General features: G+C 44.4%; 2 protein-coding genes and 1 pseudogene across 4 annotated transcripts in view; 2 read left to right on the forward strand and 1 right to left on the reverse strand.

The window, feature by feature from the left end:
- Positions 1-1,495: 1,495 nt before the first annotated feature.
- On the forward strand, positions 1,496-13,346 carry LOC118394177 (stereocilin-like). The gene is made up of 29 exons (XM_035787411.2): positions 1,496-1,568; positions 1,690-2,844; positions 4,568-4,592; positions 4,756-5,341; positions 5,452-6,360; positions 6,446-6,508; positions 6,589-6,714; positions 6,813-6,979; positions 7,060-7,246; positions 7,341-7,456; positions 7,587-7,719; positions 7,913-8,095; positions 8,190-8,228; positions 8,334-8,510; positions 8,779-8,928; positions 9,309-9,367; positions 9,565-9,688; positions 9,907-9,989; positions 10,085-10,220; positions 10,444-10,652; positions 10,798-10,888; positions 11,042-11,210; positions 11,329-11,498; positions 11,606-11,761; positions 11,869-12,011; positions 12,203-12,351; positions 12,530-12,627; positions 12,752-12,899; positions 13,158-13,346. Exons 1-29 carry the CDS (start codon positions 1,496-1,498, stop codon positions 13,256-13,258), a joined length of 5,925 nt encoding a protein of 1,974 aa, XP_035643304.2. The 3' UTR covers positions 13,259-13,346.
- Positions 13,347-13,790: 444 nt separating this feature from the next.
- LOC118394178 (creatine kinase U-type, mitochondrial-like) lies at positions 13,791-23,358 on the reverse strand (annotated as a pseudogene).
- The window catches only part of LOC118393914 (furin-1), a 97,360-nt gene continuing 93,312 nt past the window's right edge, over positions 23,347-27,394 (forward strand). For 2 of the 3 annotated variants that reach the window (XR_004827653.2, XM_035787119.2), the window contains exon 1: positions 23,347-24,077. The gene's annotated coding sequence lies outside the window, so the exon portion shown is untranslated. Of the gene's footprint in view, positions 24,078-25,209; positions 25,377-27,394 lie in introns of those variants that run through there. The other variant, XM_035787120.2, reaches the window with a different exon arrangement.

A 27,394-nucleotide genomic window follows, 5' to 3' on the forward strand; every position in this document is an offset into this window, starting at 1 on the left:
GTCCTAATTCATCCAACTGGATCTCCTGGTCTGGGTGAGCAGGTGCACAAAACAAGATAAACACAGAGAGGGAGAGTAGGAGTGTGAGGGGCTGACAGGGAAACAGAGGGAGGGAGAGTAGGAGTGGGAGGGGCTGACAGGGAAACAGAGGGAGGGAGAGGAGGAGTGGGATGGGCTGACAGGGAAACAGAGGGAGGGAGAGTAGGAGTGGGAGGGGCTGACAGGGAAACAGAGGGAGGGAGAGTAGGAGTGGGATGGGCTGACAGGGAAACAGAGGGAGGGAGAGTAGGAGTGGGAGGGGCTGAAAGGGAAACAGAGGGAGGGAGAGTATGAGTGGGATGGGCTGACAGGGAAACAGAGGGAGGGAGAGTAGGAGTGGGATGGGCTGACAGGGAAACAGAGGGAGGGAGAGTAGGAGTGGGAGGGGCTGACAGGGAAACAGAGGGAGGGAGAGTAGGAGTGGGATGGGCTGACAGGGAAACAGAGGGAGGGAGAGTAGGAGTGGGAGGGGCTGACAGGGAAACAGAGGGAGGGAGAGTAGGAGTGGGAGGGGCTGACAGGGAAACAGAGGGAGGGAGAGTAGGAGGGAGGGAGAGTGGGATGGGCTGACAGGGAAACAGAGGGAGCGTAGGGTGGGAGGGGCTGACAGGGAAACAGAGGGAGGGAGAGGAGTAGGAAACAGAGGGAGGGAGAGTGGGAGGGGCTGACAGGGAAACAGAGGGAGGGAGAGTAGGAGTGGGAGGGGCTGACAGGGAAACAGAGGGAGGGAGAGAAGTTGAAAGTGAGAGGGACAGACAGAGAGAAAAGAGGTCAAATAATATTGTTTTAGTGCACATTTATACCCGGAACTTATGGAGATATTCACAAAGCCTTATAAACACATTTTCAAGGATTTGAAGAACTGAATAGAGCGTCATTGGTGAGTACAAACAATTATAATTCTCTTTATACTCCTTTTGATATTGCAGATGACTGCTGTTAAGTAGTTTTGGGACATCAAACAAATCCCAAGTATATGGATAGAGATGCATTGGTGGCAAATGTTAACCTATCTTCATGCTCTCATAATGTCTGAGACCCGTTTGAAAAGAGAATATTTCTGGATAGATTAACAACTTATTTAGTACCAGTATTTGAAATCCTTCTGTGCATTTCATATTTCAAAGTCTCACTCAAAACTGCTTCAAGTTCATAGAAAGAATAAAGAATATAGCTCAGTTGATTGAAATCCATGGTAATACACCTCTATTGTGAGAGGGAAGGTGGTCAGGTGACGGTAGCCTGTCATTAAGGTTTAATGTCCACTCTACAATGAAACACTCTACTCCCTGTGTCTACCCTACTGACACCAACCCATTGCCAGAGGAAGGCTGTAACAGGGGATGCAGTCCAAACTCAGGGATATGACATCAATCAGACTTAGGCCACAGACTCAGAGACAGATGTGACATCACTGTGACATCATCAGCACTGGCTCTTGGAGGTGATAGAGAAGATGGCGGTGTTTAGGGTCATGCGCATCACACTGTTGGTTGTTTTACTGGGCAATACATCCACCAGGAGTTCAGGTGAGGAGACAGTATCTTACAATTTTTTGTTATGATGTAGTGTAATGGTGTGATGATGCCTTGATATTAATAATGTTTGCTGTATCATGCTCAAAATATGGCTTTGCAACATAATTTCCAGCAAGTAGAAAAGAGGACCAAAGAGAGCCCATTTTCAAGGAGTTAGTATCAATATGGCGTAAAGGAGGGGGGTGGTATCCTAGCAAAGAGCCTGTCTCCCTGGAGAGAACCCAAGACCAGCAGGTCCACAGCGTGGTGAGGAGCATCATGGGAAGTCTGAAGACCCTGGGCCTGCTGCCCAGTAAGAGCATGGGCCTCCCCTCCCTCCAGAAGCCCGTGGACAGGCACCGTCTGTCAGGCTTCCTCTACAATATCTCCATGTACCTCCAAGAGATGGGTGCTGAGCTGGAGGAGCGACAGCTTGTCTCTGACGAGGAACAACTGTGGGAGAAGGTATTGCAGTCCTTTATCCAGTCAGAGGGGGGCGCTGCGCTGAACCAGTGGGACACCAGGGAGCCCCCCAGGCCCAGCGTCAGACTCCAGGACTGGTTCCTGTCCCTGAGAGGCAGCCCTCACTGGGACGGGCTGCTGGGGCTTCTGCAGAGCCTCATGTCCCTGTCTGAGCGGCAACCCCACAGGCCCCTGCTTGACTTCCTGTCCCAGAACTGGAGGACAGTCAGTGCCCTGCTTGAGGCGGCCCTACAGGCGCTGGTCAGCGGGACCTATGGCCAGGCCAGCGCCGGGCTGCAGGGCTTCATCTGTGCCCTTAGGGGCCGCAATGAATGTGCCTTCAGTGTCAGCTGGCTAACACAGTTTCTCCGCTTCATGGAGACACGCAACTGGAAGCCTGTGGTGAACCTGCACCCCGCGGGGATGGGGGCCAACCAGAGAGGGGGCTCAGCTGCTTTTGGGCGCCAGAAACCCTTCAGCATGCCCCCCAAGGCCCTGAGAGAGGAGGGGTTGTCTGGGAATGCTACTCAAGGGGATGTTGGGGACAGAAGGGACATGGGGGGAGATCTGGACTCCCTTCAGACACTGCTCCTGCAGGCTTTATCACACTCTGATGGGGGGCAGAGGGCGGGGCAGCTGGCAGAGCAAAACCCTGCCCTGCTGCAGGGATTGGACGGCCTCAGAAGGGGATTCTTGCACAGGGTGGGCAGCTCCGTGTACGGCAACCTGAGGAGAAAGGTGTCCCGTGTTACCATGGCGCTGCTTGATGATGTCAGCAGCGTGGTGGACGTGACACAGCCCAAACATAAGGGCAGATGTTCCGTAGGTGAGTCCATGATGCTCCCCATTCACCAAAAGGTTGGGGTCAGTTCCACTTAAATTTAGTCAATTCAGTGGATGAGCTGAAATTCAATGTATGAATGGAATACTTCCTATTTATTTTTATTTTTTATTTATTTTACCTTTATTTAACCAGGCAAGTCAGTTAAGAACAAATTCTTATTTTCAATGACAGCCTAGGAACAGTGGGTTAACTGCCTGTTCAGGGGCAGAACAACAGATTTGTATCTTGTCAGCTCAGGGGTTTGAACTTGCAACCTTCCGGTTACTATTCCAACACTCTAACCACTAGGCTACCCTTCCTTGAGGATTTTGTGATTTGACTGAATTCAACTGGAATTGAGCCTCAACCCTGGTGGCTAGCTATACTAAACAAAAATATATACTCAACATGCAACAATTTCAAAGATTTTGTTGAGCTACACTTCATAGAATGAAATCATTCAATTGAAATAAATACATTAGGCCCTAATCTATAGACATATAACTGGGCAGGGGCGCAGCCAATCAGAATGACTTCTTCCCCACAAAAGGGTGTTTTACAGACAGAAATAATCCAGATGTGGCTGTCCTGGGCTAGCGTGGTTACACTTGAGCTGTGGTTGGATTTAATTTAACCAGGCATGTCAGTTAAGAACAAATTCTTATTTACAATGACATCCTACCCTGGACGACGCTGAGCCAATTGTGCGCTGTCCTATGGGACTCCCAATCATGGCTCGATGTGATACAGTCTTGATTCAAACCAGGGACTGTAGTGACACCTCTTGCACTGAGATGCAGTGCCTTAGACCGCTGTGCTACTCAGGATGCTCTGACAAATTTTCTAACACGACGTTGGAGGCGGTTTATGGTAGAGAAATGAACATTAAATTATCTGGCAACAGCTCTTTTGGACATTCCTGCATTCAGCATGCCAAGTGCACACTCCCCCAAAAGAGACAAGGGTGGCATTGTATTGTTTGACAAAACTGCACATTTTATTGTTCCCAGCACAAGGTGCGTCCGTGTAATTAATGATCATGCTGTTTAATCAGCTTCTTTATATGCCACACCTGTCCAGGTGGATGGATTATTTTGGCAAAGGAGAAATGCTCACTAACAGGGATGTAAACAAATTTGTGCACAACATTTGAGAGAAATTAGCTTTTTGTGTGTATGGAACATTTCTGGGATCTTTTGTTTCAGCTCATGAAAAATTGGACCAACACTTTACATGTTGCTATTATATTTTTGTTCAGTATACATGCTCTTACTTTTACTGTTCTTATAAAACACATGTCAGAGACGGGTCATACATGTTGATCAAGGTTTCTTGAATTTGATTTCCCTTCATACTAAGCTGATAATATATCTCAAACAGCTCTTACTCATTAGTCATGAATGATTTAGACTGAAACCCATGACACATGAGAGTGTTTGAACTGACAGTGCTTTAAAATCATAATGGCCATGTTAGTCATTGAGAGGATCAGTTTTACCCTGCATCCCATGCTTTGGCTAATCTCTTTGCCCTCTCATTGATGCCAGTAACACTATCTCCTGGGCATTGTGAGCCCAGCTATGCTGTTACATCAGGCCCGATTGTACGGTGCAAGTCGCTTTTTCCACCATTGATCTACCATAATATTCACTAGCTCTCTTACACTGTCTGTGATTTTCCATTAATCTATCTTTTATCTATCTTTTTTTAATCTATCTTTTCAAAGGTGACCTGAGACAGCTAATCTTATGGTACGTAATCGAGAAAAAACTAAGCTTATAATATAAACTACATGCATCATGAGGGTTTCATTTTATAACTTTCCCTCACAAAGAATATGAGGTTAATAGAAATTCTATGTTTTTTGTAGTACCTTAGTTTACCATACTCTCTCCCCTTGTCTGTGACTTGTAGGGGGATTAGACATAATGTCACGTGGAATGCTCAGGCTCTGGGCTTCAACTCACAGGGCCCTCCCAGCACCCCTCCCTTCCTCTCCTGCCCAGCCATAGAGGGTGAGAGCGGGGACCACAGACCCCCACCACGCCCCTCTCGCCCTAGACCAGCCCTGTCACCCCGCGGGGCACCCAAACAGAAAAAAACACCCACCTCAACCCCAGTACCCAGCCGTTCCCGTCTCCTCAAGCCCCAGTCTGAGGCAGTAGAAGTTGGCCACAGCCACCTGAGAGAGATGGGGTACTTTGCCTCAGCAGAGATCCTGGAAGCAGCGTGTAATGCCTCTATCCCAGGCCTTACAGGTGTGTCCAACTTCACTGTGTTCCTCTACTGTAACCTGTTTGACGGGGACGATGGGTCTGTGAACCCGGAGGTTGGTCAGGTTGGACCCGACCTACACGCCACGTGTTCCGACGCCGCCTGGTACCTGTCTGCAGCCGAGGATGACTTCCTGTGGGTCCACGTCTGCAGCGAGTTCTTCGCTCACCAGTTCAACAACACTGTGTGTGCCAACTCCTCCTTTTGGCTGCAGAGAGCACACCAGGTACAGTCCATGATCAAACCCCACTTCTGAATGCAAAAGAGTTGGGTTCTCAACTCACTTTTTTAACTTCTCCACAATGTCTAACTACATTCTGCCTGTGATGTTTACAGGCTGCAGAGATGAAGGACTACCACTACTTCAACCAGTCCAGTATAGGTGACCTGTGTGTGCAGCTGTCAGGGCAGGTGGTGGAGGGCGGGGGCAGCCCAGGGCCTGACGAAGCCTGCCTGGCCCAGCTGGGCACCAGGTCACTCAGCGCCCAGGACTTCAGACGCTGCTTCCTGCCCAACACTTCTGCTCTGGTCTCAGCCCTGTGTGGCAGCGAGTCCCCTGAGGCCCATCCCTCCCACCCATCCCTTCCGGAGGGCAGCTGGGCTGCAGAGTACTGCTCCAGACTCCACAACTCCTCCCACCCTGAATCCATAGAAGACACATGTAACTACAGGAAGTGGAGCCTGCAGCATTTCACCAACGCCACCCTACTGGAGCTCTGTGGCAGTACAGAGGGGCTGAGGGAGTATGTTTGTAGCAATGCCACCCTCTACCGCCGGCTACTCTCAGCCTATCCTCAGTTCTCTGATCTTTGCGTTGACCTGGATGTAGAACAGGAGGACAGGAAGTGCTTCCTCCAGTGGTTCTTTGACATGCTCCCGGCGCCGTACGACTTTGACACATCACAGCTGTGTGTAAGTCCTGCTCCGCTGCTGTTGGAGGCACTGCACAGGCTGAGTGTGTGTGAGGTGGATGGGGGTGAACGCGGGGGCTGGGTGGGGGCTGTGGGTTACGTGCTGAGGGTACTGGACTTTGTGGTTGGGCTCTCGGCGGGGCTGGATGAGGGGGAGGGGGAGGTGAGGCAGGGCCTGGGCCAGGCCATCCTCCTTTCCAGTCTCCTTGACAACGCTTCATTCTGGGCAACTCTGCGTCCTGACGCCTCACTGAGCGTGCTCCAAACCGTGGGCTTGTTCCTGCGCAGGGAGCAGAGCGCAGCTATCAAAGAGGACCTGCTCAGCTGCTTCAGTGTAAGCCACATACCTTATACATAGAACACATACACACAAACATAGACACATGAAAGTAATGTGAATGCCTCCTCTGTCCTGACAGCCTGTATTATGGGACCTCATTGAGAGAGAGGACAACTCCTCTGCCCTCAGAGTCCTAATGCAGGTACTGTACACCTTTATAAAATGGTTAGGATGCAGATGAACTGGTTACCTGTACTAAGGTGAACATTGTTTTCTCTCCAGGAGTACCTCCAAATGCCCAGGGAGAGTATCCGCACACTGGTGATGTCAGCAGAGAAAGATGCGGTGAAGAGGTTTCTGTCTCACATGCACCAGAGCTGGGACCAGCTGCACGTAGAGACCACTCAGGTTTGTCCTCAAACACTCTCAGTTTAGTCATGGATGCTGGAAAGTAGGAATGTTACTAAGTTACTACTACTGTCAATAAAGACCACTGTCTCCCCCAGTCCTCTCAGAGAGAACTGCAGGCCATGGAGACCATGACGTCCGCCTTCATCCACAAGTTCCCTCGTGTGACCCCTGACCTCTTCGTCGACCTATCACAGTTCATACCTTTCATGTCCGTCTCTGACATCATGAGCTTCCCCACCTCCCTGATGGTCAACACCAGTGTGTGAGTTACTAGACCTGAGCTGCCGTTTTATGCCAAAGGTCAAAGGTAATCGTGTTGACTGGTTCTGTGTTGTATCATAGGTTGATGGCGATCCGTGACCACAGCACAGAGATGAAGTCTCCACAGAAACAGGCATTTGTGAGGAGGCTCCTGCAGTCCAGTGTGGTGGGAGATGTCCCTTCCTGGCCACCATATTTCCTCAGCTCCATCCTCCCACTGCTCCCACATCTCCCAGTCAGCCAATTTCAACAGCTGACATCAGACCAGGTTACACATCTCATTCCTTATCTACTCTACTGATATTTTCATTTAGTATTGTGTACTGCATTGGCATTACTCTGTCATCATGTCCCTCCTCAAGCTGAGCCCCCTGGTGGAGTTTCTGGGAAACACCAGTCTGGATGGAACAAGGGGTCGTCATGTTCTACGGACTCTATTCATTAAAAAAAGGAACTTCACCAGTGATAACATATCGAGGTAGGGTCTTTTGTCTCAAGTTGTAAACTACTCCACATATAGTGCTCTAGTTCTGACCAGAGCCACAGTGTCACTTTGTGCAGTTACCAGAGTATTAGACCAGAGATACGAGGGCATTATTTCTCAACAGGCTGGGAGTTCTGGTTTGTTACCTGAAACCGGAGGAGCTTCGTCCGTTTCTGCTGGCTTCCTCTGTGTCCTCTGCTCTTTGGCAGCAGCTAGCTCTCTGTGTGTCTGAGGGACTCATCAGTGATTCAGGCAAGGTGAGAGAGAATTGCATGTAAAAAAAAATGGGATGCACTCCAAAAGTTCCAAGTTCATTTTGTGGCAGTGTGACAATTTTTTCCTCCTACATACCTGTTAGGATATCAGTAAAAATGCCATTTGTATATGTATACAGTCCATATCATATGTGAGGGGCTCTGACCCTGTCGATCCTGCTCTTGCCATGTTCAGCTGTCTCTCTGGCTGGTCCAGGCGGTGCGGCCTCTGAACGCCAGCACTCTACCTCCTCCAGCACTGGCCACCCTCAGGGGCCTACTGCCCCAGCTAGGGGCTTCCTTCCTGCAGTCACTGCCCTCACTACAGCTCTTGGACCTGCTAACACAACCAGGTCTGCCCAGCTTCTCCCCAGCACAGGTCAGCACTGCATGGACTATGCCTACACACTGAATCTACCGGTATGTTGTTTTCTGCTGAGCGACCATTACATGTTGTTTTTAACTTCCCCCAGGCTTTCCAGATATTATCCACAATTTCACAAGACACAAATGTAAGTAAAGGCTTATTAGTGACCTCTTCAGTTATGTTTTAATCTACACAGCTTGTTGTGCATTCTTACGAGGCCATATATGCATGATGATCCTCTCCTTGTCAGCTCACCATGGATACACTGTGCAGGCTGAAACCCTTACTGCCTGGCCTGTCCCCTGCTGTGCTCAGAGGCATACACTGGTCTGAGATCAGTGGAACCACTCACTGCCAGTGCTGGGGCACTCTACTGGCTGACCTGAAGCCTGCCCATAGAGCCATGCTCCACAGGGCACTGCAGGAGGTAAGGTGCTCTTGTTTCTCTGTGGGGAGATTACTTTCTCCTTGCTGTCAAACTGTTCTTTATTCATCATTTCCAGTGGCTCTGCATTGTCTTTCTTACCACACTGAGAGCAGATGATGACACAATAAAGAGATGGTAGAATTTAAATGCTAACAAACCAATTATGCTGTCAATCATCAACTACCTTATAAGTACAGTACTTAACCTATTACCAATTACTATTACTCAGGTACATATTCCATTGTTTACTCCTTTGCTTTTATAAAAGGCTTTAGCCAGCAACTCAAGGAACTTCACAGTGCAGCTCCAATGTCTCCTGCCGTTTGTGCCCCTGAGGGAGCTGATAGAGGTTCTGGATAGAGAGACATTCCTGAGAGATATGAGCCTGTACAGAGACCTGCCCTGGTCCCCCCAACAGGTGCACATCCATCTCCACTATGCTCTGTCTGAACAGGCAACACTACATAAACACCCACTCCTTTGGCTATGGTATAGCATCATTACTGTTGTTGCTCTAGAGCGAAAGCCATGCTGCCAAGCTGCCAGTGTGGGCCTGGGCTCCAATTAATCTGCAAATCATTGGATATGCTTCAGATGAGCCATTCAGGATATTAATACCCCATACGCCTCAGCCGTCATCAAGCAAATTGGTTTGGATGTAGTACAATAGTCTGGAGGGGGAATATAAATGAGTAATGCCTACCCTAAATAGATTTTTGTCAGAGTCAAGGGTGTATTAGATTCTTTTCACCACCTGTTTTCTCTCTCTTACACACTTTGTCTTTCTGAATTATATAGGCTCAGCTACTTTTCAAGAGGATCCATCAATCTGAAATCATTACCAGAGACACTGTAGAGTAAGTCAAATGTTATTAGGTGCCATGGGTATGTGCTGTGTTATTGAATATCATGTGATATTCATACAAATCATTACATGACAAAACTCGAGACTCAGTCAGTACCCAGTTTCATTAGGTTTCCCTAACCTGGATTACAAATGCAATGCAGTCTTCCAGATACAATTTATTCACCCAATCATCTATTTGGTCTTTAGGGACTTGGGCCATATTGCTGGTGGAATGAGCTGTGATTGGCTAAAGCTTTGGACCAATGAAACTGATTTTTCAGAGTTGCTTCAGTTTGTCAGTGAGTTGCCAGGAGGGGTGAGACCAGCTCTGGTGAGGAACCACAAGCAACCCACATGGTATCCCTCGTGTCACCCTCCCCTCCTCTTTCTCTCTCACCCCTCCCTTTTATTTATCTATATTTAGATACATCTTTCTTTATCTATAGTATTTTATCTACCGTATCAAATGTCAAGAAAGGTTTTCATGGAATTCTTCAGAGCTTCCTATTTCATACTAGTTTGTTCAGATGTTTTGTGTTTTGTTACCAGAGGAAATGCGTTGTAGAGGAGCTGCGGAAAAGACCAGAGGAAGACCTGGATGGTATAAGCCCCTGGTTTGCTGCAGAATTACCGTACGATATCATTCACTCCAAAATATATTGTATAAATGGTCCAACATTTAATCTTTCTCTATACAATATTAATCTGGTTATTCCTGCTGTCCCAGGGTGAACCTGATCGAGAGCCTGTCTAATACTTCACTGACAGCCATCCTGGCTCACATTCAGCAGCACTTTGTGGACTTCCTCAAGCTGCCCCGTCATAAGCAGATGGCCTTAGCAGAAAAGGCCATCACTGTGCTGGTGAGGAGAGACTATGATATTATTAGCACGAAATCCTCCTGATTAATAAAACATACACATTGATCAATTCATCCAAACATAATGATACAGATTTGTACTGCATGGCATTACAATACTTAATAATCAGCTAAACGGATTGTGCTTTGTTGTCAACTGTAGTCATTATATTGTCGTACCTGCAGTAATTATACTGTAGTAACTGTGTTCTGATGTGTCCATCCAGAGCACCTCTCAGGGCCTGGCTGGGGGGGAGCTCAGGGTGGCCTCTGTGGACCTCCTGGGGCCCCTGTTGCCCTTCCTGGACAGGGATACCCTGGGGCTGGTGGACAGAGGGGCCCTGGGGCTGCAACTGGATGAGCTGAGGGGGTACTGCCTACCCTGGGACACCCTGAAGGACTTGGCTGCTCTGCTTACTGGGAGAGACCTGCTGGGGTGAGAGACAACTGGGTCTCTTTTAGGAGATGGTAGAGTGGGAGGCCTGGGGTGGTTGTGAGCTGGTTATGGTAGCACTGGGCCTGTGGGTATACGTCATGTATGCATTTATAACAGAAAGCTGGTGTGTGTGTGTTTATTGTAGAGAGGCATCGGCATGGACGGTTGGTGATGTGGAGCTTGTTGGCAGACTGTTGTTTACTCTCTCTCCAAAACAGATCAACTCCATCCCACTGGTGAGGACTCCAATGGGCGAAACACAAAGTGCCTTTATAATGTCTATCACTTTATCATGGGTGATGACAATTAAAGCCCTGCAGTACTGTATGTGATTGCATGCGTGTACTTTTAGCAGGATGTGCTAAGTGTGTTTTACTACCATATATCAGGTGGTGTTGAGTGCAGACACGGTGGAGGAGGTTCTGGCAGGTCAGTGGCGCTGGGAGAACAGTGATGTGGGTCAGGCCTGTATGTCCCAGTGTGTGGACCAGAAGGGCCAGAGAGAGAGGATCCACAGTCTGATACGGGGGGTTGTCAGAGCACAGAGCAGGAGAAAAGGTCATCATTGATCAGCTCTCTATATCATAAATGTATCATACCCACTAGCTCTGAAGGAAAGCTTGATGATCATGCATTGTGGTTCTAAACTCATTGCGGTCTCATGTCATCTATCCAGTGCCAGTCCCAAGCTGTGGTGACATAAGAGGCACCTTCCCCTCAGCATGGACAGCCAATCAGCTGAGCCGGATGGCAGGGGAGGAGTTGAGGCAGTGTGTGGAGGTCATAGGTCAGGACGCTTCACTGAGCCCTGAGCAGCGCCGAGCACTGTGGGTAAAGCTCAGGCAGGTTAGTTTCAGAACATCAGAGACGTTTTGGTTTTCATCACTGCCTGCTAAAGATTGACAGTGGAAATGTGTTGTGTATTTTGTGCACTATCCTTCACCCTCCTCCAGGCCTACAGTCCAATTAGAGGCCTGAGGCCAGAGCAGGTCCTGGGGCTCGGCTGTCTGGTCACTGAGCTGGGGGAGAGAGAGCTCCAGGACATTAACCTGACTGACCTGGGTGTCCTGGCCTACCTGGGGGCTCTGACCGACTGGAGCCCAAAAAAGGTGACGAGGCTCCCATATTCCAATCTCACGTGTGATATTTGTAGTGTGGAGGGTTGCCCACTTCTGGTGTAAGTTGTTTGACTCTCCAACCCTGTGTCTCGTTTCAGATGAGAGCAGCAGTTGTTGGTGTGATGCGGAAGCAGAAGTTGAAGGTGGAGCAGCTCGGAGCTGTAGAAGTGGCTGCTCTAGGACACCTGCTCTGTGGTTTCACACTGTCAGAGATCAACAGACTGGACCCCTACAACCTCAGGTCAATCATGTATTAGAAATACACACTTTATTTTAAACACAGAAATATTAGATTTACATACCTTGTGAATAAAACCTCAGCCTATAGTGCAAAAGGCAAAAATCTGTCATTTTTTTGCTGTCTGATTCCACTTGGTGACAATGCTTCCATCAACCCAGTCCTAATGAGTCCTCCTCCTGTTTGACTGACAGCATGGCTACTCTGTTCCTGAGGGAGCTGGCCCTGCCGTGTTCAGAGCAGCAGATGGAGGCACTGACCGCCCGTCTCTCCAGTCCTCAGGCCTTTGGCTCTGTCAGTACCTGGGGTCCCGAGGTCTTCACTGAGATCGGCACACTAGCAGGTACAGCTGTTCAAATGGGGCAGAGGTTTAAACTCAGAAAGTTTTATTGTTGTATAATCAGTATATTTGATCCTTAACTATAAGGAATAGTTAGTTGGTAGTGACCAGTGAATCCACCCCCCTCGCACGCACACTCATTACATGAGTCCTCTCTCTCTCCCTCCCTCTCTCTGTCCAGCGGGTCTGGAGGACATGGTTCTGTCTGCTCTGGTACAGGAGCAGATGGAGGGGCTCATCCCCGAAGCTATCGCCCTGATTCCCCCCACAAAGATGGCTGTGAGTCTCTCTCTGGTTCACCTCAGGATACTTAAGAGCTGGTTTGGATAATGCTGTTTAAATAATGCTCTCCAAACCACATCCCATTTTGTTAGTTGATGCACGATGTGTCTGTGTCTGTCAGGTGGTATTCAGTGCGGTCCAGCTGTCGTGGCTGAATGTGGAGCAGGCGTGGGTGGTCACAGAGAAGCAGTGGGCGGAGCTGAACAGTGGGCAGAGACATGCCTTGGGCCTGGCGCAGTATGAGGGGGATGTCCTGTTAGAGCACAGAGGTAAGGATTCACAGAGGTAAGGATTCACAGGGGTAAGGATTCACAGGGGTAATGATTCAAAGGTTAAGGACTCGGGGACATGGATAAGATCATCTCATGAGAAAGAGGGAAAGAACTATTTGGTCTTATTGATGGGTGTTGTACAATGATTTATGTTTTTTGTCTGTAATAGCATACCAATATCATCATAATGTCATGTTTAACAGTAACTATGTGGTAGTGATATCATTGTTTGGTATGTTTTGTTTGCGTCCACAGGGAGGAATGTGGCCCTGGCAACACGGTCAGCTGACAGCCTCACTGTGTGCTTATTGTCTCTATGCTGTATGTTATGGCAACTATCGTACAACACACAGTAAAACCCATTTGTATTTATTTGTTCTTTGACCTTCTTTTATTGAATTGTAATATTTGTACTTAAAAATAAACCAAACATTTTGAACTGTGTTCCATTTGTATCCTGGAATGAACCCTTCACCTCATGCTATTCTAAAGCCTGACATACTCTGCATGCATCATTCTGATGCGTCTGTGTGTTTGGGATTATGCTACTCTGTTACTGTGGTTACAGTGTGAAGGGCACTCATTACATTTGATATAAAAGCACCTCTCGGAAAATAGGGCAGTAGGACACAACCTCATTTTGTATAGTACACAACAATTACTGGTCAATCCCCAAGTTTAATTTGAATGTATTGATATATAGCTGAAGAGTTTATAGCTGCTATTCAGGTAAAGTCCTGAATAGCAGCTATAAACTCTTCAGCTATATATGAATACATTCAAATTAAAGGACCACAGTTAATGATTTTGGATTTATATAGCTTTATTGAAGTATATTGTTTGTGAATGTAAAATCGCAACTCGGGCATCTGCAAGGCCAGTCTCTCTCTACTTGAACTGTGAGATGGGTGCAGGGATTTGGATATCCTGATATCCTGATCTCTCTCCAGTCTCTTCTCACACACAATCAGGTATTTAACAAAATCAATCACATTCTGAACAAACTGGACCTACATACAACAAGCTGGACCTACATACAACACGCAAACACATATAACCTATTATTTCTCCACACTCTACAACTGCCTATTAAAGCTGAATATTATGATTGTCACTGTCACTACATTCTATTCTGTGGTGTAGAGATCCAGAGGTCTTACCTCTGACTCACCCAGTCTGACCAGGTTAGAGATGTCACAGGTTGTGCCACAGCTGCGGAGTCCACACCGTCCATACCTCTCTTCTGCAGAAGCAGGTTGTCCAGCATCTTCTGAAAACGAGCATCCCAGTAAAAAAAACGACAGAAAAACAGAGAATTTAGGATCCTGTAATTTGAGGACAGCTCAGCACAGGGATCCCCTTAGCACAGTTTCTTCATATGGTTGTTCATGTGTCAACCCATAGGTGAGTGAGGTGGTAAGGGCCAGACCTTGCTAAGACGAGGCAGGTTTCCCTGAGTCCAATGCCCAGGTTGGAGGGGCAGGTGAGGATGTAACCCAGCCTCTCGCTCCACATGAACTCCCAGCCTTTCTCCATTTTCAGCCTCGTCACCTGGTGGTGATGTCAACAACAGCTCATAAAAAGACACAACAAAGCATGAAAGGTATAAGTGTCATTTAAGACACAGTTAACATGTGGGTGAAGGCAATGAATCCAATCAGTGATTCTGCTGGGCTCACCTCCTCCAGTCCCCTGTAGAACCTCTCAAACACCTTCTTCATGTTGCTGCCCTTCTCCATCTAGATGACCCGGGTGTGGTCCTCCTGTCACGTTCTGACCTTTATTTCCTTTGTTTTGTATTCATTATTTAGTATGATCAGGGCGTGAGTCGGGGTGGGCAGTCTATGTTTGATTTTCTATGATTTGGGGATTTCTATGTTTCGGCCTAGTATGGTTCTCAATCAGAGGCAGGTGTCATTAGTTGTCTCTGATTGAGAATCATACTTAGGTAGCCTGGGTTGCACTGTTTGTTTGTGGGTGATTGTATATGTTGATTGCTTGTTTCAGCACAGTTCGCATTAGCTTCACGGTTGTTGTTTTGTTTATTGTTTTTGTATAGTGTTTCAGTGTTCAGTGTTTTCTTTATTAAAATTAATGATGAACACCTACCACGCCGCATTTTGGTCCTCCGATCCTTCTCGCCTCTCCTCTTCAGAAGAAGAGGAGGAAATCCGTGACACATCCTCGTTGATCCACAACAGGAAGTTCTCCTGGTTGTTGTGCATTTCCAGACCAACGGGTTATCTCCATAGGTTTCAGCGCTTCTAAAATAGTTTATATTGTTTGGTTTTAGAGTTGTGCTTTTATCAAACCATTATACTTACCAAATGCCCTGTGCATCTGGCCAATCCCTGGCCATTCCTGCACAGGTCAAGAGGGGGGGGGGCGTCCACCACCAGCTCCACCTCCCGGCGCTCTGCCCAAAAACAGCCAGGGGGCAGGCTCAGCCCTCAGATGCTCAGGCCCGTCCACGTGACGATGCCATGTGGCGCTCATCAAACTGACCCACCCGGATCTGACAAGAGACTATGGTAAGTACTGGCTCACTTGAACAGTTCAGAATGTAGATATGTAGGTCTGGTACCTAGTCAACTGGGTGGTTGATGCAATGACATTTCTATACTTATGTCCATGGACATTCCCATCATTCTGTACATTGCTGGCATCCAGGTCTGTGGGGAAAGATTGTGTATAAATGCATGGCCTTAAAAAAATGAAACCTTGGTAACCAACAGCGATCACAAAGCAAAGGCTTCTGTGTTATTCTTTCCTTTCAATACTTCTCCTCTCTACACACAAAAAGGTGGAATATTGGGAAACTCTGCTATTAATAAGAGTCTGCAGAGCACTTGCCTTCACTTCAAGGCAGAATTGAAAACTGCAGTTGATCCCCTTTCATCTAGGTTTTAGCTGTAACACATTTATAAGGAATGGGTGACGCTCCAATATATGTAGTAGCTTTAGAAAATCTATTTCACGGTGACCGCTATTAGATTTAAAAAATGCACTGAAGTTCCAGCAAGATAGGTAGTAGGCACACCAATTCACTGTGAGAAGACACATCCATCCCGATAGGACTCCTCGTCTCCGGCTACCATGCCAACAGACTTTATGAAGGGCACACAGCTTGGCATAGAGGGAAGATATGTGTCACGTTCTGACCTTTATTTCCTTTGTTTTGTCTTTATTTAGTATGGTCAGGGCGTGAGTCGGGGTGGGCATTCTATGTTTATTATAAGATATAAACTGAACACTGAAATATAAAACAATAAACGTGAACATGAACAAAAACCGGCTTAGTATGGTTCTCAATCAGAGGCAGGTGTCGTTAGTTGTCAATCATACCTAGGTAGCCTGGGTTTCACTTTTGAGTTGGGGGTGTTTGTTTCCGTGTGAGTGTTTGTTGCCACATGGTACTGTTTCGGTTTTCGTTCATGTTCACATTTATTGTTTTATATTTGATAGTGTTCAGTTTATATCTTATAATAATCTGGATAAGAGCGTCTGCTAAATGACTTAAATGTAATGTTATGGAGACTTACCACGCTGCACATTGGTCCTCCGATCCTTTTCGCTTCTCCTCCTCAGAAGAGGAGGAGGAATGCCGTTACAGAAACCGCCAGCTGCCAATCAGCCAGGAGCCGCCAGAGCCGCCAGTGAGCCAGGAGCCGCCAGAGCCGCCAGTCAGCCAGGAGCCGCCAGAGCCTCCAGTCAGCCAGGAGCCGCCAGAGCCGCCAGTCAGCCAGGAGCCGCCAGAGCCGCCAGTCAGCCAGGATCCGCCAGAGCCGCCAGTCAGCCAGGATCCGCCAGAGCCGCCAGTCAGCCGGGAGCCAGGAGCCGCCAGAGCCGTCAGTCAGCCAGGAACCGCAGGTCAGCCGGGAGCTGCCAGAGCCATCAGTCAGCCAGGAGCTTCCAGGGCCGTCAGTCAGCCAGGAGCTTCCAGAGCCGTCAGCCAGCCAGGAGCTGCCAGAGCCGTCAGTCAGCCAGGAGCTGCCAGAGCCGTCAGTCATCCAGGCGATGCCAGAATTGCCCTTCACTCCGGAGCCTCCGGAGTCTCCCGCCTGTCCGCCGCTGCCGGAGTCTCCCGCCTGTTCGGTGCAGCCGGAGTCTTCCGTCCATTCGGGACGCATTTCTAGGGTCCCCAGTCCGAGGTCGGCGGTGAGGGTCACCGCTCGTAAGAGGCCACGGAGGCGGACAATGAGGCGGAGAAAAACTGTGGTGAAGTGGGGTCCACGTCCCGCGCCAGAGCCGCCACCGCGGACAGATGTCCAACCAGTCCCTCCCCTATAGGTTCAGGTTTTTGCGGCCGGAGTCTGCACCTTTGGGGGGGGGGGTACTGTCACGTTCTGACCTTTATTTCCCTTGTTTTGTCTTTATTTAGTATGGTTCTCAATCAGAGGCAGGTGTCGTTAGTTGTCAATCATACCTAGGTAGCCTGGGTTTCACTTTTGAGTTGGGGGTGTTTGTTTCCGTGTGAGTGTTTGTTACCACACGGTACTGTTTCGGTTTTCGTTCATGTTCTTCTCGCTTCTCCTCCTCAGAAGAGGAGGAGGAATGCCGTTACAGTATGAGGTGACTGGCCTTGCAGTTGTTGTGTTTGCGTAAATCAGGGAACTCTTCACTGTAGAAACACTATTGAAATAAGTACAGACAAAAAGGGGGTACAATGATAGCACACCCCTAACGAATGAATAGGTGTTGGAGGCTGTGGACACTGGGATCTGTCACTGTCTGTCTGGGATAACTGGCAGTGTACAGCCTCCTGACTTGAGCTCCTGTGGTGACATGTTCTCTGTTCAGAAAAAAACCCTGCTGTAGCAAATGACCATACTCCACTAAGAGACAGGACTCCTATGTTGTGCTTACTAGGTGACCACAGCTTGAAGAAACTGCTTGCCATTTTCCCTGTGAAACATGAGAGGAGAGTGTGTTAATGTTACTAGCTGCTGTCCCCTTGATCCTGAAGTACTACTGAAGTACTACGCATCACTACGACTCAAGATCTACACAAAACCTACTGGAGTTACTACTTGATTGCTATTGAAATGTGTGGTAAACTAGTAGTAATTTATGTAGTAATTTAAGTACCGGTAGTGAGTGATACATTGGGATGTTTCACTATTGTTGAACACTACATATTTCCTACTCAAATCACTACACAATTCTCCCTTAATGACTACTGTGCAACTACTGAGCTTTTGAGTATCTACTACTTAAAATCTACACATACCCACACAATTCCTACATGTTCACTAATGGATTACTACACAACGCCTACACATTACTACTGTATGCTTATTCAATCCCTATTTAATTACTACTGCCAGTGCCATCTGTGTGTGTAGTGTTGTGTCACTGCTGAATTGCTCCTGGTCCTTTTTCATTTCCTAAATAAACCCTTTAGAATTACTATTGAAAACATTTACTACTGTTTATTTATTCAAAATCACTACTGACATTTTGTTTCACTACTGTGTCACTACTAGACTAGTGCACATTATTGAACTTTTTATTATTATTACATTAATTACATATAAATTACATATTTACACTTTTTTGTTAAACCCTTTGAAGTCTTGTCTTCATTCAACTTTGACTTAACTATCTTCAGATCCTCTTTTTTGTTGCAGTCATATTTCTCCACAACGTAACTTTTAGAAAATAAAGATACACAGCAGTAATATGTAGGCATTGTGTAGTAATACAATTATAAGCCATTATTAATCATCTGCTAACATAAGATCTTAAGTTATCTGGAGTTATTGGAAACTCAATAGTAGACTGTTGGAAGATGATCATTTCAAGATGGATGCCAAAGATATTATACAAGACAATTGGAGGAAAGCCCAACTATTTAAGTCTTATGGGAAATATTGGGAATGAATGAAGTATGAAATAAGACAAACAGCCACGAAGAGAGCTAAAGAAATTGCTGAGCTTAAAAGATTGAGGGAAGATAAACTTAAGGAAATACTTTCTCTAATCTCTATGGAGGACCTTGATGAAGAAGGAAAGGCTCAGTTATTCTGTTTACAACTAGAAATGGACTGAATGTATGAAGAGAGCAAACAGGGTATTTTAAAGATCAAGAAGGAGACGGTTGGTGGAAGGTGAAAAGAATACAAAATACTTTTACAATTTACAAAGAAATAATTTGGAATTTACATCTATTAATAAGCTCAATATAGATGGCAAAGAAAATGAAAACCCCAAAGATATTTCAAAATATGTTTCAGAATTCTATGGTAACCTTAATACCAGTAATGCCTGTCCTACTAGTGACATATTTGCCTTTCTAGACTCTGTCAAAGACTGTGCAAAATTCATAGAAGACTTCCAAAAGTCTTCTGATTAAATTATTTCTATTAATGAAATAAAAAAATGTATCAGCAAGTTAAAAGAGAACAAATCTCCAGGGAATGATGGCATTATCAGTGAATTCTATAAATATTTTCAGGAGGATATTATTGAATTTATATCTAATGTTTTTAAGGAGGCAATTGATTTAGAGGTCCTGCCTGTTTCTATGACGCAAGGCCTAATTTCTGTAATACCCAAACCAAACAAAGATTCTATGATGTTAGAAAATTGGAGAACAAACCCATTTATGAACAATGATGGAATGCTACTTGCATCCATCTTTGCAGAAAGACTTAAAGAAGGTCTTGACCAAATCATTGATGATACCCAGTCTGGTTTTATGAAGAGCAGACATATATGTAATAATATTCAACTCGTATTGGACTTGATAGACAACAATGAGCACATTATGGAAGAAAGCTTTAATTTATTTGTAGACTTTTACAAGGCATTTGATACAGTTGAACATTATTTCATTTTTGAGACTTCAATTTTTTGGTTTTGGTCAATATTTTCAAAGTATAATTAAGACACTTTACAATAATAGTAATTCGACATTAGACGTGGAATCAAACAAGGATGGCCGATATCTCCTTTCTTATTTTTATTGGTCACACAAGTTATGGCACTTCATATAAGTAAGGATAGTTTTAGGGGTATTCAGATACAAGACAAAAAGATCAAATGTTCACAATTGGCTGACGACACCAGAATTTAAAAGATCATAATGAAGTCAAGAAAGCTATTGAGTGTATTAATGCCTTCACACATGTATCAGGTTTATCTCTGAATATTAGGAAATGTGAATTATTTGCGTTGAAAAGACGTGACTTAAACTCAGTATTGTAATATCCTTGTAAAAGATGTGATTACATATCTTGGTATTACAGTTAGCAAAGATCAGAGAGAAAGGGCCAATTTAAATGTCTCTCCTATTGTGGAGAAAATTGGATAGAGTTTTAACTCCTGGTTATTAAGAGATGTGTACTTTTATCACAATCTGAAGGTCCAGATGAGTTCATACCTCCCTTGCCTTGGATGCTCCTCTGTCAGTAACTCAAATGGTTGATACTAAATGATTTAACTTCATATGGAGGAATAAACCTCATTATTTAAGAAAAGCGGTAATATGCAGAACCCAAGGTGAGGGAGGGTTGAATGCTCTGGATTTTAAAACCTCTAATATAATATTTCAGATTAAATGGATACAAAATGATTTAAGAAATAAGGATTGCATCTGGAATATCATCCCTAATGTAATATTCCAACAAATTGGTGGTCTAGAATTCTTACTCAAATGCAACTTTGATGTGGGTAAAATCAATATTAAGCTTGCAAACTTTCATAAACAAGTTCTTCTAACTTGGAACCTCATGTACAAACACAATTTCCCCCCTCATAGGTATATAATCTGGAATAATAAAGATTTTGACAAAACATTATTTGGGTTAAACAATTATTGAATAGTGATGGACAACTATATGATTATCCAGAATTTATTAGAACACACAATGTTACATTCACAATGTTACATTCAGTATCAAATTGTTGTTAGAGCTGTACCTAAAGGTGCTATTCTTCTTTTAGGAGAATACAACAATACTCCAAGTGCAACTGTTGAGGATTTTGTAGCCTCAATGCAATTAGAAGGAATTGACATTTTAAACTATAAATGTAATAACATGTATATAAGGAAACTATGTCAATATGTCAATATTCCCTCTGCTAAAACTAGAATGCAGCCCTAGAACAAGTGAACTGGAACAACGTTTAGTTGTTATCTGGTAAATATTGTATATCTAATAAGGTGAAAGAAGTATCATACAAACTCATTCATAGAATCGACCCTGGAAAGACCTTTATTATACACAGATTTAAAACAGCTATTGATAACAAATGTGTATTTTGTGATTGTAACCCAGAGACTCTTGACCATTTATTTTGGGACTGCTCTTATGTCAGAAGATTTTGGAGTGAGTTAGATTATTTTATTTTAAAAGAAACAACTATTCATGTTAATTTGAAAGAGTCTGATATTATGTTTTATTTTGAACCTAATGACATGGACCCTGATTTAACTTTCATTGCTAATTTGTTTATCTTTCATGGAAGATTCTTTGTCCATAAAAGGAAGTGGGCAGAGAACAAACCCCTCTTCACTTGATTTAAGATAGAATTGAAATATTATTTTGAAATGTTCAGTAAATGTAAAAACAAAAAAGCAATATGCACCATGAAAGTACAAATGTAAAATGAATCTTGATATGTAACACCCCTGTCTGTTAGGTTTATGTCTTGTTTGTATATTTATTTTTTTGTTGTTGTATTTGTTGTGTTCATAATAAAAATACAAATAAAAAAATATTTCATTCTAGAACACAACTGTTGACGATCAGGGGGCGCGCTGAACGTAACCACTGCTAGTATTCAACCAGCCGCAAGATGGAGGTATTATTCCTAAAGGTTTTAGCTAAACTTTTATTTTAGTCGACCACTGATCAATGTTCGGTGGAAGATTAGTACACTTTTTAAAATTCATGTTCAATCTATTTACTAACAGGGTTGCAATTGTATTTAGCCTTGGCTCAGACAAGTCAAGGAAAGGGACCAGATAGAAAAGTAAAATAATGTCGTTGATTGGCTGAATAAACAGGCATAATTAGGCTACAGTTTGCGCCAATGGTGCGACCTGAACGCCACGCGGTAGGCTATTCAACAGCGTGTGCATGATTACACGCTCCATCCTTTTGCAGCCATTAAATGGCAGTGAGCACCAATATACTCCAACAGAGCCAGGTGGGTAGCAGTGGGCTGGGGTGGAAGGGTTTGCTTTGTTTGAGTTCTTATTGAAAGGCTCCTCAGCTCAGAGCTTTTGAAAACGAATTTGTAGTGGTGCACATCACTGCTTGTTTTAGGGCTGTGAGTGAGGGCCCTACTATTTAAAACCTAAACCATAATGAATAAAGGTGTGTTATCACCATGTAATGCATATAGACTATATTGCTATATTATGATGCATATCTGATGTTCATCGAAATGAAAACATCCCCCCCAAAAAACATTCTTAACACTGCAGACAATATCATATTTCGGAACAAAACATCCATCACTCATGCTGCCAAACATACCCACGTAAAACTAACTATCTACTGATCCTTGACTTCGGAGATGTCATTTACAAAATAGCCTCCAACACTCTACCCAGCAAATTGGATGCAGTCTATCACAATGCCATCCGTTTTGTCACCAAAGCCCCATATACTACCCACCACTGCGACCTGTATGCTCTCCTTGGCTGGCCCTCGCTTCATATCTGTCGCCAAACCCACTGGCTCCAGGTCATCTATATGTCTTTGCTAGGTAAAGCCCCGCCTTATCTCAGCTCACTGGTCACCATAGCAACACCCACCTGTAGCACGTGCTCCAGCAGGTATATTTCACTGGTCACCGTCAAAGCCTAATCCTCCTTTGGCCGCCTTTCCTCCAGTTCTCTGCTGCCAATGACAGGAATAATTGCAAAACTCACTGAAGCTGGAGACTTATATCTCCCTCACTAACTCTAAGCATCAGAGCAGCTTACAGATCATTGCACCTGTACATATCCCATCTGTAAATAGCCTGTCCAACTACCTCATCCCCATATTGTTTTTTTGTATTTTTTAAAATCCTATGCACCCCAGTATCTCTACTTGCACATTCATCTTCTGCACATCGATCACTCCAGTGTTTATTTGCTAAACTGTAATTATTTCACCACTACGGCCTATTTATTGCCTTACCTCCCTAATCTTACTTCATTTGCACACACTGTATATATACTTTTCTATTGCGTTATTGACTGTACGTTTGTTTATTCCATGTGTAACTTTGTGTTGTTGTTTGTGTCGCACTGCTTTGCTTGATCTTGGCCAGGTCGAGGTTGTAAATGATAACTTGTTCTCAACTGGCCTACCTGGTTAAATAAAGGTGAAATAAAAAATAAAAATAAATTGTTATAGATTATACCAGCAGATGGCGATATACTACTGTGTATATTACTCTTGAGCAGTAGGTGTGTCCAAATCCTGTGCATTTTCCCCTTGCCCTCGGTCGCCATGACGTATTTCCTGAGGGGCTACATGATGTGGACCCCTCAGCTGTTTTGAGAGGGTTCATGGAATCATGTTAATTTTTTATTTATTTTGTAACCATTAACAATGTAGTATGGTAGTTGTAAGAGTATATTCGATTCATTAGTATATCAAAGAAGACAGGGGATCATGCATAATGTAAACGGGAACTGGTAAACCTACAGAATAAACCCTCCCAAGGCATTGGAAAGTTTCCTGATAATTGAGGCGCTCATGGGGAGTTTTGTACTGGTGTGCCTTCGTTCCCTGAAGAGGCCAGACTAGTTGGTTAGTGCGAGGAGTGTGCTTTGCCTGTCATCGGTATTGCCTTGTCCCTATCTACAGAGACACTCGGGCTGGAACGGTGTCCGCTAGAAGGGCATTACGAGCCTGGCCTTAACGTTAGCTGAAACTTGACGCCGTCGATCCCGGTTGTTGTTCTGTGGAGTGGGTTTATTTGAAATTATATTCCGATTACGGTCCAATTCGGAACGATCAGAGAAACAGAAGGCTGGGATTAGACACGGGATAAATTGGGTGAAAGAGCGCGTAGCGCCGCAGAATCGCAGTAGGCTACATTGCATCAAGTAGTTGTAGCTGATAACGCGATACAGTTTTACTTTTAATACCAGCGGGACACGATTCAGGAATTTATTGTATTCGAAGTTTTTCGTCAAACCGTTTGCAGTTTTCAAGGACATTTGTGGTAAGTTACCGTTTTTTTTTCATGCAATAATAAGCCATTTCTGATATGAACCATAATTGTTGTCATATAATGAAACTTGAATGGTTTAGTGAAACGTTGTGTAACTTTTTGAGCTACGAGCAAAAGTTTTATAGCCTAACTGGGCATGTTGACTCACTGGTATGACTGTCAAAATAGGAGATATTCAATGTTTTGTGCCCAATTTTAAGAAAGGCCTCTTGAAAGATTTAAAAATTTTTAATTGTAGCTTGCTTGCTTATGATTTGAAGAAGTGTATATTCAGTGGAGAAAACGCCTTGTTACTCTATATGATAAAGGCATTGTTCATGGTAATTAAACACTTTCCTTATGACATAGGATATTAATTATCTGCAAGCAGCATACAGTGTGTGGTGTGTTAGAGGAGCTCAAGACAAGAAGACAGAATATTGTAATATGCTGTAAATGTTAACCGGGTACTCTTTGTGGATTGTGATACAAATGTATTGTCTTCATCACATATTAAGTGATTAGCACCTTTTTAAGTGCCCCTATCATGTCTCTGGGTTAGTGTGTCAGAGCTTGGCTGTCCTCTCCGAGTTCCAATTTGCCTTTGGGGAAAGTGCAAATAACCACTGGGCCACTGTGAAAGTTTGTTCCTGTTTGAGATTTGAGTTTTTAGCCATTCCTCAACTCCTGAGCCAGTGGCCATGTTTTGATCGCTAGTAGGGAGACCTGACACCTCTGGCAGGGGGAAATGCTGAAGGATTCTAACCTAGGGCACTGCTCTGTGGTTTGCCAATGTTATCTCCTGGGCAATCACCATCTGCAGTTTGACTTACATTTGGTGAAATTATCACCCTAGGATGTAATGTTTTCCATTTGGCCTTTGGTGACCCTTTTAGATAATTTCAAGCAGGGTGTTGAAATGTATGACTTCTTTCTGATTTTGATTCACATCTATCTGTTATCGCTTGTGCAGTTTTATAATAGTTGCTGCCAAACTTTGACGTACGGTATCATTTACTCTGCTAACACTGGCAGAAACATGTCTGGTTCCTCACTTTCTCCTGCGAGCAGTAAAGTAGTTGAGCTTTTGTTATTCCACGGTGTATGGTTTTTATACTGACATTAAACTCCGGCTGAACGGTTGAGTGCCCAGATGAGGTCACTAGGGGCGGGTGTACGTTGAGCCATGCATGTCTGTGAACGTTAAAGGGAGGCTTGGGGAAGGTGCACACCTCTGTCTGTGTGTGCTGCCTCCGCATCAGATCGGACTGCATCAGAATCACAACAACAACAATAGTCTGAAACTCAAAGGTGAGCTGCATATTTTACCGCTTTTTTCCCCCTTGAAAGTGTTGTGCTGTTAAGACTGTAGTTTTCTTTAGGGCATTTAGAGAGAACCCAGTGAGTTTAATCAACATTTTATTACATTTAACATTTACATTTAAGTCATTTAGCAGACGCTCTTATCCAGAGCGACTTACAAATTGGTGCATACACCTTATGACATTATTCTTAAGTATTGTGTCTTTTTTGTAGCCTCTTAAACTGGAATGTTTTGGTCTCTGAGCTCGACAAACAAGTTGTTTTGCCAGAAGCTAATTATCACTCTGAGCATGCGGTTCAGCAGGTTTTAAGCCAATGCTTAATCTGGACCTCTGCTCTGTCTTTAGCATTGCAAATAATTATCTAAGTGTATCCTAAATCTTTGGGCACAAAAGCTTTGGTGTGCCCAAATAAATAAATGAACCAGAGAGAATCAGACTGATTCGTGGTCATCTCAGAGGAACGGTCTGACTGTACACACTGTCTAACTTTGTGTTTGCTGCTCTGATACCATTGGCTACAGTTGGCAGAGCAAACTCCTCTCCTCTCATAGTTGTGGTAGCAGCGCAGCTCTTTTGCCCTGCAGGGTTCCACATGCACTGAGGTTTAGGGAACAATGGGCCAAATAGTGTGTCTGAGCGTGATATAATGGCTTTCATGTGGTTTAAATGTTTCTCATTTCTGAGCTAAGGCTTTAAAACATTTTTTTGCCAGGTATTTTTTTCTCTGAACTTTTTCTCTGAAGCTAGAAATGTCAATCATCACTGTGGAATCATTGGAATGTCAGTTTCTTGTTCCTTGTTTCTTGAGCTGTCAATCTGGGCATATTCCTGCTATTGTAACAGTGTGGTTCTTTCTGTCATTTCTAGTTAAAATGGCATTGGCCAAGTGTTCTGTCAGAATAATACATCGTTTCTGGAAGCTGAAGCTGACCCACCTGACTATTTTCATACTGGTACTCTTTGTAGAGCTGTTTTTTAAATGTTCAGTGATGAAAAGATTCATCACCCCCTCTAAAATAAAATACAATGATGTTTCTGGCCAGTACAACAGCAGAACAAGGCATTACATAAAGTGGAAATGTTGCTGCTTGTTAGGTGGGTATGTTTTGTCGCGTCTATTGGAACAGCTGTAACAGAACACGCTGCCTGGAGCACTGGACAGGGATTTGATGGTCACTCTGTCAATGGATTTCACACACCTTAGGGACTAGTAGTATTTCAACTAGTTCTTTGAAATGTTTTCATTGAATGAAATAACCTGGAACGCATCAAATGTTCATTCAGATAAGCATTTAGTCTTGTTTGTAGCCTTTTAGATTGGAATGTTTTGGTCTCTGAGCTTGATAAACAAGTTGTTTTGCCAGAAGCTAATGGTCACCCTGACCATGTGGTTTAGCAGGTTTTAAACCAATGCTTAATCTAGACCTCTGCATTGGGTCTTTAGCATTGCAAAGAATTCTCTAAGTGGATCATAAATCTTTGGGCACGAAGAAGCTTTGGTTTATTTTATGTAATGATATTTGTGATGGAGTTAGGATGCTACAGTACAAACTTAAACATTTAGTTATGAGTAAGTGTATGAGTCAGTAGGGATTTTTCCTCATCCCTATAAATTGTCTGAAAGGCGCAGTCAGAAGTAGTTTTATTTGGAGAAGAGTTATTTGTAACTAACGGCCAGTAGGTCTATAGCTAGATCAGTATTGAAGAGATTTTAACTGTGCCATGCTTCTTTCTACCTCTGCCTGCTATTTTAAGCTTTAATGGGTTTAATCCTCCAGGAATTTTCACCCAGCTTCTCATTTAGCATATTCTTGCCAAGCAACACTATCTCTCTGCATTGTTTCTGCATTTGAAGACATTGTCTTTTTTCCAGACGCTTTGTAATTTGCATTTATTGGGTTTCAATTGCCGAAAGCGCTTCAAAGGGGAGCCGAGCCTTGAATGTTTTTTCATGTTTTCTTCTTTCAAATTTCCTGTGTGGAGCTTGAGCCTACGAGCGTCCAA

The sequence above is a fragment of the Oncorhynchus keta genome, chromosome 14 (assembly GCF_023373465.1).
Source record: "Oncorhynchus keta strain PuntledgeMale-10-30-2019 chromosome 14, Oket_V2, whole genome shotgun sequence".
Classification (NCBI taxonomy): domain Eukaryota; kingdom Metazoa; phylum Chordata; class Actinopteri; order Salmoniformes; family Salmonidae; genus Oncorhynchus; species Oncorhynchus keta.